Genomic DNA, 16,605 nt, shown 5'->3' on the forward strand with positions numbered 1-16,605 from the left:
TCTCTCGACTTAAGTCGTAAGTGCGTCTAGGGTATTAATCTCAAAGGCAAGATATTTCAATGTGGAATTGGATAAAACCCTTGCAATTAAATTTATATAGGTCTTCTCACATCTATCCACTTCCAAGATGATTTTGTCAACTATTCATTTTATACAGTAGCAGGAACAAGGAATGGATATCAAATTTTTCCTGAATAGTCTCGCTTATATTGCAAAAGTATTTTCTGTATAATTGTGGATGGCTTAAGTGCAAACAAGGCGCCACTTGTAATTATTTCCCACTGTTTTATACAAATAAACTCCCTTTGCGTCTTCGTGAATGCTTTGCATTCGAGAGCAGAGATACATATAATTTGTATTTTCTCCTTGTCTGTCGATATTTACATAAAAGCGCGCGCTTCTTCGCTTTTAGTTCTTCAAGAATGGTATATAAAATTAAATTCCTCAGTCAAGTTTTAGAAGAGGAATTAGAAAAAGATAAAAATAAAATTCATATAAATTATGCATCTCAACAAGTGGAGATTGATATTATTGCTCGTAAGATTCTACCATATTGTACTTAATAGGGTAAGTGTGCCAAATTCCGGCCAGCTTGCAATTTCGGCCACCTTTTTTGTTCCTCGAATTTCCATGAACTTTTAGAATTTAAGTACTCTAGAGATTATACAATGCAAAAGAATACCAAAAAATGTAGCTTCGACAAACGAGATGACATGAAAAAGATATTGGAAGAATTCCCGAAGGGCAAGGAACTAAGAGAATGAAGGTGGCCGAAATAGGGCACCAAAGCTATGTCTACATTTTTATTCATTTTAAAATGTATTAAGAATGATTTTAGAGTAAATAAAAACGGTAAACTCTTTACAAGGTTCCAAGCAACACTCTTACAAAAGAAAGAATAAAAAAAAATCAATTTGTATTAAAAACATTACATTTCAAACTTGAGACTTTGGCGCTTGCATGCAACTATGCCGAAATTTGGCACACTTACCCTATGCATTCAAGAATTTTCTCTTCCATTTAGTAAAATTTCTTCATTGAAACATTTGATGTTACTTTGAAGTATTTTATGATTGAAAAATCTAAAGAGTTATCAAAAGCCAATAAAACTTATATTTGTCGGAAAATAAGATTTTCTTTTTGGAATTTTCATTTTGAATTTGATCAGTTTTTTTCTCTTAAATATGGAAAACCTATTAGGAAAATATACTACAAAAATCTAAATTCTAATATATTCTATTGACTTGGTTTGTTAATCTGTCATCCTTTGTGATAATATTATTGAAATCTGCTGATATATTTTAAACCCAAAGGTCTTGAATACATAATGTAAGTCTCTCTGTTTTGTATATAAAGTGAATTTCGCTGGACAGGTGAAACGGTGGATTGAACTGTAGCGGATTCTTTGTGGCAGTACAATAGCATGAGGATATGTCTGGCCAGGTACACCGGTGAGAAGAAGCAAATGAAATGAAAAACTAATCCACACGTTCACAATTATTTATTGTTATGTGTCTTCTCTTTTTTTTCCGCTGCCACAATCTCCAAGAACTACTGACGATGGAGGTGAGACATAATAGTGAACGTCTTTTTCCTATGAACCATCTTACGTATTGTGGGATTTTAAACATGTACCTCATTGATATAAAACCGCGAATAACGGCTCTTGACATACTTTAATGTTAGCAAAAGAGAATGATTATTTTTCACGTTCTTAAAGCTATATGTATCTCTCTTTAGAGATTTGAGGTGAGTGTAAATAAAATTAACAAGTGAATTTCTGATTGGAATTTTTGATACTATTTCATGTGCTTTATAACATGGTATGTGTTGCAATAGTTTTACAATTTTCTCACAGTCACGTAGTACGGGGCACAGCTCATGAGTAAAAAACCGATACAAGATTTTTGTATTATTTACTATTCAATATTGGTTGGGACGGTTGGGACTCTGTCATCAGTGTCTCTTTCCTTGAGATTTTTGAGGTGGTTCTCAGGTGAGATAAAAAAAAACATTAATATTTTTATACAAACTATATAAATAGACATAAGAATGAAGAGAGGAAAATTTGGTAAAATCGAAATAGATGTGTATGTACCTATATATTTTATATATATTTTTATTCATGTATTTTAAACTCGTATTTATTGCAAAGCTCAGTGATATTTTAAAAACAAATAAAATGACATCATTTTATTGTATCAATTTTAACGTTCATGTTTGTGAACGTTGTCTCTCTATTTTTTAAGTTTTCCTTTATTTGAATGAATTACGATTGATAACTTTTGAATCATTCATTTGGAGTAGAGCTTTGGTAGGAGTGTTTCGCTACAATTCGACAAATTTTAGAGGAAAAATACTGGATCCACATTTACAAATAATATTGCTCGAGTCTTGGTATGAAACTAAACAAAATTGTAACGTATTGCATTCATTATTTCTACACTGAGAAAAATCCGAAAAAGTTAAAATAACATTCTGGAAATGTTAATTTTACCCTGCAGGATTGATCCGAAAACGGTGTAAATATTACTCTCTTTATGTGTATTATGGGTTAAAGTTACCCTTCTTTTATGTTGATTTTACCCTTAAAAGATGTAAAATTAACATTAAAAAATGTTGATATATTTTTTCACCCAAAAAGTGTTAAAGTTATGACGAAAAAAAGTTAATCGCAGCCTCTTTTTTTCTCAGTGTAGTAGGGGAAAGTACTCTCCCTTCGAACGTTCATGCCTTCGAATAATGTGAATTGTCTTTTAGTTTTCCTAAGATACTTACACATTTCTATCAAATATTGGTTGGCTTATCATCAATTGTTGATAATACCGTGATATTTTAATGTAAATCTCTTACGTAAGACAAAAGAAATTCACATTATTCGAAGGCATGAACGTTCGAAGGGAGAGCACTTTCCCCTAATCATTTTTTTAGTGACTTAAACTCTAGCAGAGACTCTGAGACACATATCATGGAAAGCAGGAAAATCTTATATTTTTTTAAAGAAAAAATATAAAGCCTATTTACAGAAGTATTTTTAGTAAAATTTTGGTTATGTGATAGTGTCTTGGCTACAAGGCATATGATAGTCTATAAAAAAGCAATAGGGGAAGGCATTTAGGCTTCGTACACAGTGTGGCGTCGAACACATTTTTCCTTAAGTTTTTCAGGAGATGTTACATATACTGGCTATCATTTTATATTGCCATAGATCAAATTCATTAAAGGAATATGAAGTGGTCCAAGTCAAAGTATGTGCGAAGTCTGATGGTTTTCCCTTACGAAAACTTAAACAGAATTTTAAATATTCAAGCTGTATGTGACATGTTCCTTATTTAGAAAATTTTAAGATCATTTTTAAAAGCCAAAGTAAAGACATTTTGTCTTCTTGGTTATACCCAAGGTTATACCGTAAAGCGGTCTTCAGACTAGAGGTTTAGCTCACTTCCCGAAGGTCTCAAAATCTTAAATAGCGAGCAATTTAATTACTTTTTGAAAACCTAACAGGTCAATTATCTTTAATAATCCAATTCTAAGTTAAATTTTCACAAAAAATCGTGATTGATATGAAATTACAGAAGTTAAACCATATGATTGAGCCTTAGGTCTGAAGCCTGTATAAGGGGTGTTCAAGAACCGTTTGAAACTGTGCGAACGTCAAATGAAACTTGTACGTCAATAGTCAAAACGTCACCTGAACAAACTTATTTTGACGTTTATTCGGTTTCAAACGGTTCTTGTCTTGCACACCCCTGAACTAAATGAGATTCTTAAGGGATATATAGTATGTGTCACGGATTTTTGCTAAAACTTTGGTTTTAAGTTACGACCAATGCGTTTTAGTTCTAAAAAAATTAACAGAACATCGAATTGAAAGGTTGTTTTGAAGAATTACTTTTTGTATGTTTTGTATACATATACGAAATATAACTAGGGTCGAGGGAACACCTTTTCGACAGGGAACCCCTATTGACGCTTTTGTCAAAATGTTGAAATTTATTAATTGTATCTAATAAAATTTAAGTAATATAACGTTTTCTTCTTAAATCTACATTTTCCGATAAGGATATGTGTTCAAATTTCGTATTCCAAATAGTACAGTGTAGGGTGTCAATAGGTCCTGGACATGAGTTCTTAAAGTGTCAATAGGCGTTCCTTTCGCCCTACTATGGTACTATACATTTGGATGATATTGTTTGCAATTCAAAGAACTTCGAATAATAAAGAAACAAAGAGAAGTGTATTCTATTTAAGCCATATCAACGTATGAGAAGTCAAGAGTGCCATTAGACTAATATTGTGATCTTATGAAAATAGAAGACATACAAGTGACTATGCGGGGCAGGTGAACTTTGCTTCTCGTCGTCCTGCTTCACATTGCTGAGGAACTTGAGATGTCAGGCGAGGCGCCTCTAGAATGAGTAAATAAATGGCAAACATTCTCCCGCATTTATGAGTAAATTGCAAATCGACGTGGCGCCATCCGGTTTTTACATGAAGATTCTAAATTTAATTTTAATTTTTGTTCCATTCCAACCTATCGAGACAAGGCTTTTGTGAATATACCACCAGGGGTATATTCATAAACCAACAGATATGTCTATTACTGACACAAGGAGCCTAACATTCAATATTTTATTGGATTAATTGAGTGCCTCTGATTTTTTTTTTGTCACCTGCAATATACCTCAATCAATTTATGATGTCTGCAATGTGTTTATTTATATTTTCTTTCCTTCTTTTTTTCTGCTCCACATTTACGCAATCCGGCGCCAAGATTGTTTTTCCTTTCTTAGGTTGTAAGCTCTATTTAAATTCCAGTATTGAGAGTGTGGTAATTTCTCATTTACATATTACTATATAAATATTTCTCAAATTACTCGCTTATGGTGAACATTTGGATTATTGTTTTTCACACTATACAGTCCCACAATGTCTCCAAAATGTAAACCTATCAGAAATCGTAAATTTTAAAACGTAAAAACTTTAATCATACACACTTGATGGCTTTTTATCCTTTCAAGCAAAAGCATTATATTTAATCACCTTCTGAGTCAATTTAATGCTATTAAAACATGTCTTGTCACAGAAGAAGAATAGTGGAAAATGGAAGAATCAGGAGAGACAATATAAAGAAGGCAGATAGGAGTTATATCTTGTGAATAAAAGAGGAGACCAGGTAGTACCAGAGAGCCCAGGCTCAACGGAAAGAAAATGAAACACAAAAGTACCTGGAGTGTCATCCCCATATTGAATAATAATCTTAAAACTTATTCTCAAAAGAGATACGCTAAAAGCCACTTTATCTTGACTCTTGAGTATGTTACTTCCTTTCGTTTGTTTTCTCTCTAACCACTTGTATATTTTTTTTTCATATCCCTATGCATTTTCTTCCATGTTCATCCGTCCTATCTTGACTTCTCATGGTCTATGACTCTTTGGACAGTCTTTTAAGTGACTGTTTTCCAAGAGGATAAAAGAATTAAGAAGAAAAAAAAGATTGTTTTTAGAGTCTTTATCATTTGAGTATTATCAGCCAGAAACAGGAGTTTGCACTTAAAATTCTTGGTTTTATTTTCGTTTTTCAGCACTTTTGGTGCCCATAAATCACAATGATTTTTTAAATAGTGGTATCTTCTCACTCATTAGTCATGTTACATTGAGAACTAATGTCTCTATTTGGTATTTCCTAATTTTAAACTTGTCTTATTGATGCATAATGTGAATCTAACATGGGCTTCAGACTAAAGGTTTTACATCATTCCCGAAGAATCTTAATTTCGAACGCAAAAGGAATGTATGAAGGATTATTTTAAGTACAATTATGTAAGCTTAACCTCGGGGGCCTATAGAGGTCTTAAAAAAAGCTCTCTCAATGGTTCTAAAAAGGCTTATATAAGTGCAAAGTTATTCTAACATAGAATTTAAAAGATAGCATAAAAGTGCTAGGATATCTACTATAGTCTGCTTCTATTTACAGTTATAGATTCTTCAAGGATAAGGAACTGAAAATCGAATTTTAGAGCAACAGAAAAACTTTCAGGCTTCTTGTTAATTCTGAAAGAAGTCTCATGTAATTTATTGATCGAAATTTGAAAAATTTATTTTCCCCTCAGTGGCTGTTTTCATTTTGTTTTGATGATAATTAACATAACAAATTCATAATTCGATTAAATTATAATATCTAGTATAAATCACTAACTAATGCTTTTAATAACCCGAAAAGATAATGTTACTCTATTGTCTTATCCGAGAGGTTTTTAATGCAATATTTTATAAATTCTTAGAAGTAGACGAAATGTTAATTTGAACATTCGAAATACAGTTTATATTTTCGAACATCAACGATATTTTATATAAGTGTAGTTACATTTAGACACTTATAGATAGAAATGGTACGCTTATGAACACTTGGAATTTAGTTATTCATAGGCATCGTACGATCTGTCTTGTTCTATCTTGAAGTATTTCGGATAGAGTGTTTTCTCAGCTGCATAAATTTGTACTGAATTCAAAAATTTCCGAATTTATGGCCATTATACTAGCGCGGGTTTCAAATCTAAAGCTTAGTCATATAACTTAGCTGGTGGCAGCCAAAATCCGGAAAGCCAAAATCCCGAAAGCCAAAATGCCGAACGCCAAAATCCCGAAAAAGTCAAATTTCCGAAAAGGCCAAAATCCCAAAAGCTAAAATCCCGAAAGCCAAAATCCCGAATGTCCAAAATCCTGAAAGGGATGAAATGGGATTTTGGCTTTTGGGATTTTGACCGGGACCCAATTTAGCTGCTCCTGTTTCGGATCAGTTAAGAATTTTTAAAATTATTTAATTGGATTATTAAGGGCTAATGATCTATGAGGTTCTGGAAAACTAGTGAAATAGGTTTTTTTTTTGGATTTTGGGACCTTCATAAATTGGCTTAAACATCTTGGTTGAAGACTGCCTAAGAATGTGCTGAAATTATTCGAAGCTACTCGTACGTAGGGATTTGTTGAATGGTCTCTACACACTGTAAAATCTCAGCAAATCTCTAGCATAGCTATACCATTAGCATAGAAGCCTTAATATGACAGAAATCTTAATCTTATTTAATTTTTATGTTTGCTTTTTCTCACGACAAAGTAGAGACTATCAGACATAAGTTTTCGTATGAACTAAATGAGGAATAAAACGATCTTAATTATAAAATCAAGTATAAACGCAAAAGAAATTTTGAAAATTTTAATAATATAAAGTGATTAAAATATTAACAGGACTTTTTTGAAATCTCGTTATTAAAAATATTTAAATGTTCCTAATTTTGGTTTCAAAATTAGTATACCAGTACAATTTTCTCGTAGGGTCGAAGGAATTGTTTTATTGTTTATTTTGTTTTAACTTAAATGTTTAAAGAAATTTTGTACTTTATAATAAAATATCTTTATCGAAGAATACAAATTAATTACTAAAGGGTGATTTAAGATTATAAGCTTAAAGATTTGTCACAGAATTATTGAGAAGAAATATTCGTAAAACGGATACGCTGAAGTATTACTTTTTAAGAAGTATAGTTTTCGGTTTGATTCACGGTTTTGTCAAAGGTTAATTAAAGTACTTAGACTATCATCTTTGTATATGTTTGGGTTGATGTATTCTTCTCTGAATGTTGCAGATAAGGGAGATAAGAAAGACGCCGCCAAGTGAGATATTTCATAAGATTACGACATTTTATTTGTTAAACATGCCGCTTGCAATATTATTAAATTTCTTTGTCTTATGGTGCATTAAAATTTTGTAAACATTTTGACAAAGATTTTGGGCTTTGCATAATTTTGGTCTTCTGTTATTCAATTTATCTAAATTGGTATCAAGTGAATCAGGTTCGCATGCAATTTTTAGAAAATCAAAATTATTCGTTCCCACTAGATTTTAGATTGTAATTTAATCACATGCTTTAAATATACCTGTTGAAGGTTATTATGACAATATTTACAAATTTTAAAAATTCTTTTTTGTGTTTACGCTTAAAACAATTAAGCAATAAAATGGGGATTTTTTTTCAGAGATACAATACAGGAAGTTATTAGTAGCAAAGGGGCCCGATGGATTGGACAGCAACTGCGGCACTTGAGGGTCTTTTTGGTGGATGGGAAATTTTGTCTTTGGAGTTGCAGTAAATATAGCAACCAAAATAGCCTCCCTCAATATTTTCAACGGCGGCCAGACGTCGACTATTCTGGCACTTTGGCGCCATCAAAGTGCTCAAACAAGAGAGGGTCGATCCCTTTTTTCGACGTTTTCTCATATGTGTGGTTCTCTGCTCCTGTGCATTTCTCTATCTTTCCTCCTTGTCTCCTTTTCTCAAGACTTTTTTTTTATAAATGCTATTTTCAAAAACTGAATGGCGGAACGATGAGAATAAAGAAAACAAGGAATTCGTTTTTTTTTTGTTTTTGAAACAATCGCCCCTTCTGGGGAAAAGACAACGATGGCACGGCAATTTCACCTTCATGGGCAAAAGACTTCGGAAATTGCTCTTTTTTTTGGTTCTTCCCTTTTCTCTTATACTTTGTACATGAGGTTATTTGATGCTATCTTTCTGAGAGAAAATTTCTTAGTGAACTTACCGGATGATAGGTTGTCAGAGTCCCAGGGCCGCTTAAGTTCTCTGTTGAGAAAAATCCCATTTTCACTTTCCATCTTAATAGATGACGATGACACCAAAATATTGCCAGTGAATAGGGCAACATTCAGCAAAATAGTCACAATTGTAGGATGCATTTTCCAACAAAGTTATATTAACTTAAGATACACAGTGAAATTTTCTTTTCGGCACTCAAGTTGTGATAACTCTTGTTGATAATTATAAAAGAATTAACATTCCTATTGTCGGTTTCACTCTATTTACTCCATTTTCTTTCACTTTCGTTCTCCGAGTGACTTAAAAATAAATCCTTTTCTTGGGAAAATACTAACTTTTTTTATAACACTATACACCACTCTGGGGAAAACCAATTAAATTTTCTCGTGAAGTGACACTCAAAGGAGAGGTGAAATGTAGGAAAAAAAAGAAAAACCTCTCGTGTGTTGGAAATTAACAAAATATTGCTCTAAAATTGGTACGAATGTATTTCACGGTTTTTATTTAGAAAACAGAGAGCCAACAAAATATTCGACCTCTCTCAACGAAAACTCAAAAGTAACTGAATGGTGAATGTATTTCGTTCGATGGTGTTTCCACTCAAAAGCCACGGGCATATCGTCACTTCCATCACCTAGTATCGTACCGTGCCTTTAACAACGTTTCAGACGAAGTATTTTACAAAAAAAAAAAACAATATACTGCTTCATGAGGTTGCTTACAGTAAATTTTAAATTAAAAAAAAATCTATTATCGTATTCTGAAAAGAAGGTTTATTAAATTGACAAGAAAAGTTTATCAAAATTGTTCCATATTGTTCCATATAAAATTTAACAAAAATTTTTATCAAATTGATAAAAAAAACATTCCTTTAATTAAATTTTACCAAAATTTATTTGTCAGCTTAATAAATTTTTTTAGAGTCCTTTTGTTATTTTGGTGTTCGGGATTTGGGCTGTCATCAAACAAATGGTATTGTTTTTAGGGCACTTCCTTTTTGTTAGTGGCGTTATGAAAGATACGAGATTAATTTGAGCTCAATAACAATGACATTGAAAAATTCATTTTCAAGCTTGTATCTAGTAAATCAATATAATAATGTCCCCTAAAATCTATACCGCGATGCACAATAGGACAATGCAGTGGGGCAATATCATAATGTCTTAAAATCAATTCCATTTAATCAATCCCACATCATTGTTCTAAAATGTATCTTAAGAATTTAAGCTAAATAATTGCACCAGTGCACACCAAAATCCCGAAAAGCAAAATCCTGAACGCAAAAATCTCGTGAAGCCAAAATCTTGAAGAGACAATATCCCGACTTGGTTGAAATATCCAAAGTCAAAATCCCGAATGAGGCGAAGTCCCGAAAAGCCAAAATCTCTAAAGCCAAATTCCCGAAAAAGCACCTAAAATTAATCGTCAAGGATAAGCCCTGTGAATTTAATAATTCTAACTAGAAGTAATGATTTTAATTACATCATTTTTCTCTTTGTACGAAAAACAACCTTTTTCTTATAAATATTATTTTATGAAACGATTTGAGTAGGGTAAATTATGCTAACTCAAAACCTGCTCTAAATGGAATTTTTTCGCTACTTCAAATGGAAACGTCATTGTTTTCACGATAAATACATTACTAAATTATTATATTTATATATTTTCTATACCACAGCTTCATTATTTAGTTAATTTTGCTCCAAATAAAGCGAAAATAAATTCATATTTACAATTTTTTTTATTTGGTTATTTCTTAGAAAAATTAAAAGTGTACCTTTTTACCATCGAATATTTCATCGATCGACCATGTTTTCCAATGAAAAACACAATGAGGTGACTGTTGTTTATTCGTTTTGTTTAACATTTAATGTCACATTTCCAATTTTAGTCAAATTAAGTGCTAATCTTTATTGTTATAGTGTCTGCAAATGCTTCAATAGGAAACCCCGGAAATATGATTTTTTTTTGAGAGGTTCTCTTATTGTTTTAGATGGGAAAGGAGAGAAGAACCGGAATAAGAACAAATCCTGCACTCAGGAGCAACTCAACAAGGTTTTGGAAGTCTTTCGTCACGGTTTCACTTACACTCTTTGTCTCCAATTAGAAACTTTCCCTTGTCTCCCTTTAGATTAATATGTTTCCAATAGAAGCATTTTACGTTCGCGTATTTTTCTTGTATTTAAGAAGTTTTCAAATTATATTAAAAAGAATTTTCACTAAACAGTAACATTTTAAAAGAGTCAAGGAGCAAATTTATGTAATTCTCTTCAGAAAAAATATGAACTTAATGTTTTAAATCTTCTGTCATAGTTAAAGCGTCTGGAAATGGTTTTGAATTAGGACATTTACCCTAAACAGAGAAAAACACAGTGATTTCAAATATATAGAAAAAGAGAAAATCATGAAAATGATGTTATGACATTAGCTGATGCAAGCGACGATACATCGAAGAACTTTGTATTGCGGTCAAATGAATGGCGCCACGACTACAAGGGACGTAGTTGGAATACAAAAATCTTATGAATTATTTGCATTGATTTTTGCTAAATACAAGAAGTGCCTATAAGTTAATTAGTGATAGTTGCTATTTAGAAAAGTTATTGAACGATTTGAATTTAAAAAAAAAAATCCCCTGAACAGTCTGAGTCCTGTATAATCGCCTTGAGGAACTTATACTTGAATACGATCACCATGTGGTAGCCGGCCAAGTCTTATGTTCACATTCTTCTCATTCTGTCTCTCTTTGAGGCTTCTTTTCCAATAGGGATCCGGTGCTGGTCAGAGGAGTGCGACAAGTGGCGTCTGGTGATTAAATTGACACAACTACACTTATAGGAGCGCCCCATGCGCCAAGAGTCTGCCTTTTAATCTGCGCGCGCAAATGGTGCAGCTTCATGAATTCGACAGTTGCGTCAATGAAAATGTATGAGTTTATACCATGGAATAAAGTACAGATTATCTGTAATAGTGGTAATGTTTGATGAACTAACTGAAATATTTTTATGTTGGTTAATTGAAACATTTCTCTTCAATACTCATAAAAATCTGCATCAAAGCAAAGTTGATGATAATGACAGACGCTGAAAGGGATTTTTATGATGTTTCCGGGGGAACTTCAAAGGTCCAGACTTAATGACTGCCCAATTTTCTCAATCTTCGTTGAGGTGCATTTAAGAAAATCATAGTGAGGGACTGAAGAAACAAGGTTTCTAACTATGTAATTAAATTCCAGGTATATTCGATGAGTCTGTCTTTTTTTCCTATACTCATCATCTTCCCTTTCTCCCCCAAAAAAGGATTACTTTGCACAATTTGGCCGGATTCTCAAAATACTTCACAAGAAGAGCATAGTCTCATCTTATTCTTCTCCTTAATATTCCCAGAGACTCTTGTGCCTCCTTTCATCTGCACACATCACATTAAAAAAAATACGATCTTCCCTCTTCGTGTATTCCAGTCATTCGTCTTCTTCAAAGTTTTCTCAAGTTTTTAGTTGTTTTATCATTATTTATATTCCTCCAGTTGCGTTTTCTTATCCAACTCATGGGAGGTTTGCTTCAGTCTTTGGCTCATTTAGTGTTTTGCGTGGAGAGGATGCATAAAAAGAGTGGTAAAAGAAGGCTTGATGGTAGAAGCATGGAAGAAGTTAAGACATGAAGAAGAAAAATAATTTGTTTGTTTTCCACGCTCTTCAGTATAAAGGAGCTCAGACTAAAGTTTGTTCTCCAATTTGACTAATGAAAGTCTCTGTCCGGTAAGAGTTTCACCTGCCACATGTTAATATGCCAATTTTCTCTGATTCACTTGAGAATTTGTGATATTATAGCTTGTTATATGCATAACCATTTTAATGATTGAGATATGCATTCTCAATAACGTCGAAGCCTTTAACTTTGCCTAATAAACCGAATGTCATGACCATTTTATGCTCTGATGTATGTTGTTTTAAAATTGAATCATATTTGCATGTTTTATTGCCAATTAGGATGTGAAATTTGCACAAAGTCTTTCTTTAGCATTGTTATGTTATGTTTGCAAATCTTGAATATTAAAAATATGATATAAATTAATACTTTGGCATTTTGTAATACATAAAAATTTTGAAGATCATGGACAGCTCATTACTTCGTTGCTGTACCTCAAAACTACTTTCGCATCATTTACCGTTTACCGATTCACAACCGATTTTAAGCTAGAAGTCACTCAAAATGCCACCCAAAATAGCTGAGAAGTAGTACAATTGAATTTCGTATAATATCGCTTTTTAAACGGTTTAGACTTATCGGAACGCTAACTTACTTTCATCAGTTTGCATAAATGTAGGTACAAGGGAAATGCAGATCATAAAGTTTGAATACATTATAAAGCTGTAAATTGTTTTTTTATTCAATACTAAATCCTTTGACTCTTGTGAAATTTTGACACGATTAATAAACCAAATCGATTACCGCTTGTCATCGATTAATGTTTGTTAATCGATCTTACCGGTGGCAGCCAAAATCCCGAAAGTTAAAATACCGAAAGCCAAAATCCTGAATGCCAAAATCCCGAAAAGGCCAAAATCCCGAAAGCCAAAATCCTGAATGCCAAAATCCCGAAAAGGCCAAAATCCCGAATGAATGTTCAAAATCCTGAAAGGGATGAAATTATATGAAGGAAAATGTTTAGAATGATTTCCCAAGACACGGAAGATTTCCCTTTGCTTCCAGCAAGCGCGGGTGCAATCGTGGGAGTAGCTATTACACTTTTAATAATTCGGGATTTTGGCTTTCGGGATTTTGGCCCATTCGGGATTTTGGCTTTCGGGATTTTGGCGTTCGGGATTTTGACTTTCGGGATTTTGACATGGACCCGATCTTACAACATAAAGAGATGGCAAAGCGTCCCAGCTTTTAGGAGTGCTGGAATTTATGAGAAAAGCTCCCCGTGAATTATCTTTTCTCTTGGTTTTTAAGTATATACTATGGTTTACTTCAATTGATTTATAAATTTAAAAAAAACCGTCTGGAACTAGCATAAGATCAAATTAAAAATATTCGAGAAAGATACATCAATTACGGGTCTTACGGGTACTTTACCGATTAAGTCCAATGCAGCCGGGTTGTAAATTTCAACTTTCAAAGCCGGGTTGAAAAATAGGTCCTCTAAAGTGGTTTAACTTTGACCCACGAAAATTCGATATCGATATGTTTTTCGGACATAGGTGTCTGAGGATTAAATATTCACCTTAACTATCTCCAAAATGAATTTGAAAATATAAAAAAATTACTAGGAGTCGTTTCTGAAATAAACCAAAAAACATGGTTTTATTGATGATCGAGGGAAAGAGAAAAAATATTGTCTAAGATAATATTGACTTATAGGACGTCACCGAAGACTGAAAGTCAATATCTCTTACCGTTTGGCTTCTAGCCGTGTCACAAGTTGAAAATAAAACAGTGGATTATGACTGCTCTCAGTTTGAGTTCAAGCTGTAAAAATAGGGTAAGATAGAGTTATTTGGAACTTTGAGAATTCCTAACTGTTTTAGATGTCAAAAGGATAAAACAACAAAGAAGTACTCTCGAATGTAAATAAAATCTTGTACTTCTTCGTGGTTTTCTTTTTCTCTTTGACCATCTGAAACAGTGAGAAAATCTCAAAATTACATTGTAAGGTCAAAGGAACACCTCTTCAACAGGGAACCCCTATTGGCACTTTTGTCAAAATTTGGGAATTTTTTTTAATGTATCCAATAAAATGTAAGTAATACGACGTTTTCTCATTAATTTACGTTTTTCGATAAAGAAAAATGTTCAAATATTGTATTTTAAATGGTACAGAGTAGGGTGTCAATAGGTCCGGACACGAGTTCTTAAAGTGTCAATAGGTGTTCCTTTCACCCTAGATATGATTCCAAATTGCCCCATCTTCTACATGCTAGAATAATGAACTATGCTAAATTTTTGATTTTTTGCTTTATGAATGTACCATCAAGAAACAACTTTATTTATCTCAAGAATACTGTAAAAAGGGTTCTCGGGGTATAATTCTTGAGAGCATCTGCTCTTGGTCGGAGAGATCCTTGGCTTGATTCTTGCAATTGTGAAGATCAAATCACGCCTGGTGAAAAGGATATTGAAATATAGGGGAAAGCATACTACCTTCGGACGACTCAAGCTTCGGACAACTCAATTTTTTCTCTACGTTCTTGATGGATTTCACCTACGGTTTTATTCAGAAAATGTAAGGCATTGGACTAGCTTTTAAAATATAATATTATAATGGGAGAAATTCATTTGAAACATATTAAAAAATAAATTGTTCGAAGCTTGAGTCATCTGAAGGCAGCGCGCTTTCCCCTACCGAACACTGTAAAATAATAAAAATGTACAATTTAGACTCATGTTATTAATAGTACATAAAACAAATATATTTTAAATACTTGAAAAAATTATTTTCTCTCTTAAGGGATTCTTAAATATAAATCCTATAAATATTATATTAAAAAAACAATGAATTCGAGCATTTCACAAAGCTGGAGCACTTTACTATGTTTTTTTTTACTCCTCTACTCTCTGTTTTCTCTCTGCATTTTTCATAATATTCTCATATATTTTTTTTCGATCATTTTAAGATTGAAATAAATTTATCAACCTTAAGTAAACAGAGAATAATTTCTCATCATCTTTATATGAAATTCCAGTAAGGATTATTTTCGTGATCAACTGAGAAAATTTATTAATAATTGGTATTAACAAATATTTTGAGGTCGTTTGTCTTCTTTTCCTCTTCTCTCTACGATGATTTGTTATTAATTTCCTGTCGGATCCCACTCATCAATATAATGAATCAAAAATGACTGAGAAACCGATAAAGCAAAGTGGTTTTATTCTCGTGAGGTTGTTATTTCATCACAGAAAGTGGCTTCCAAGAATCTCTTTGGGGTTATTCACAATCATCTTTTTGTACTTAAGCCTCCTAAATATATGATTTTAATTTATTTTAATTGCCTTACGTTATGGTGAACATTTTATAGAACAAAATGTTCACGTTCTTATAAAGTGATAGTTAGAAAAAATTTTCTTTAAAACCAAAAATGAATTGTGAATGATTAAGAACAAAACAACTTCCAAAATTTGTATTAATCTTGAAGAAATTTGGGCTTTGTTTTAGAACACGACGAAGACAGTAATTTATTTATGTATATTTCATCTTTTATTTTATTTATTTACCATTCCCCTCTTCAGTGGTTTGACTCTCAAAAAAATCTTCCTGGTATATAATGTGAGAAAGAAAGACAGCGATGAAATTAATTTTCAATGAATCATCAGAACTAGTGTTTCGTTTTTCATTCCATATCTCTCATTACACGTTCCTATGAATTATTTTTTCCTGAACAAAAATGAAATTATGAAAGTAGATCATTTACCAGATGAGTTATTTTTAGGGTAAAAAATTCAAATATTTTTAGAAGACGGTCAAATTTATTAAAGAAAAATAAGCTTTAAAATCAGCTTTATCATATTAAATAATATCGAATTAAACAATCTAATAATTTTTTAATATAAATTTTTCAAAATATTTGAGTTTCCAGATGAATCATCCTCTTCCATTAAATTTTAGAAATACAAAAAAAAATCTGTTGATAAAATCAAAATGACCCAAAGATTAGAATCAGTTGAAAATGCTTCCCTGAAAAATGTGCCAATCACGGTGGTCTTCATCCTGTCCTTTTTGGCTTTTCTCTTTGATTTTTTGTTCTTCTCGTTTGCGTTTTCTGTATCTGTAAATTGCTCTGCAAATTCATTCTCAATATAAGAAAACGACCAAGATCCACTAAAATGCCAAGAGCATAGGCTGAATATTTGTCTGACAATTCTGTGACACAATCGTAAAGCAATTTTTAGTGGAAGCTTTGGTGATATATAGAATGAAAGAAGAACCGAACATGGACCTAAAAAAAAGAGAACAGAAAGAGTAATTTAAAAGTAAGTCTAATAAATTG

General features: G+C 32.3%; 1 protein-coding gene across 1 annotated transcript in view; it reads right to left on the reverse strand.

Annotated features, from left to right (window-relative positions):
• Positions 1–9,247, reverse strand: part of LOC129804117 (uncharacterized) — a 62,674-nt gene extending 53,427 nt beyond the window's left edge. The window contains exon 1 of the mRNA XM_055851197.1: positions 8,602–9,247. Coding sequence (XP_055707172.1) covers positions 8,602–8,755 — 154 coding nt within the window. The 5' untranslated portion in view covers positions 8,756–9,247. The remainder of the gene's footprint in view (positions 1–8,601) is intronic.
• Positions 9,248–16,605: the final 7,358 nt, after the last annotated feature.

The sequence above is a fragment of the Phlebotomus papatasi genome, chromosome 2 (genome assembly GCF_024763615.1).
Source record: "Phlebotomus papatasi isolate M1 chromosome 2, Ppap_2.1, whole genome shotgun sequence".
NCBI classification, from domain to species: domain Eukaryota; kingdom Metazoa; phylum Arthropoda; class Insecta; order Diptera; family Psychodidae; genus Phlebotomus; species Phlebotomus papatasi.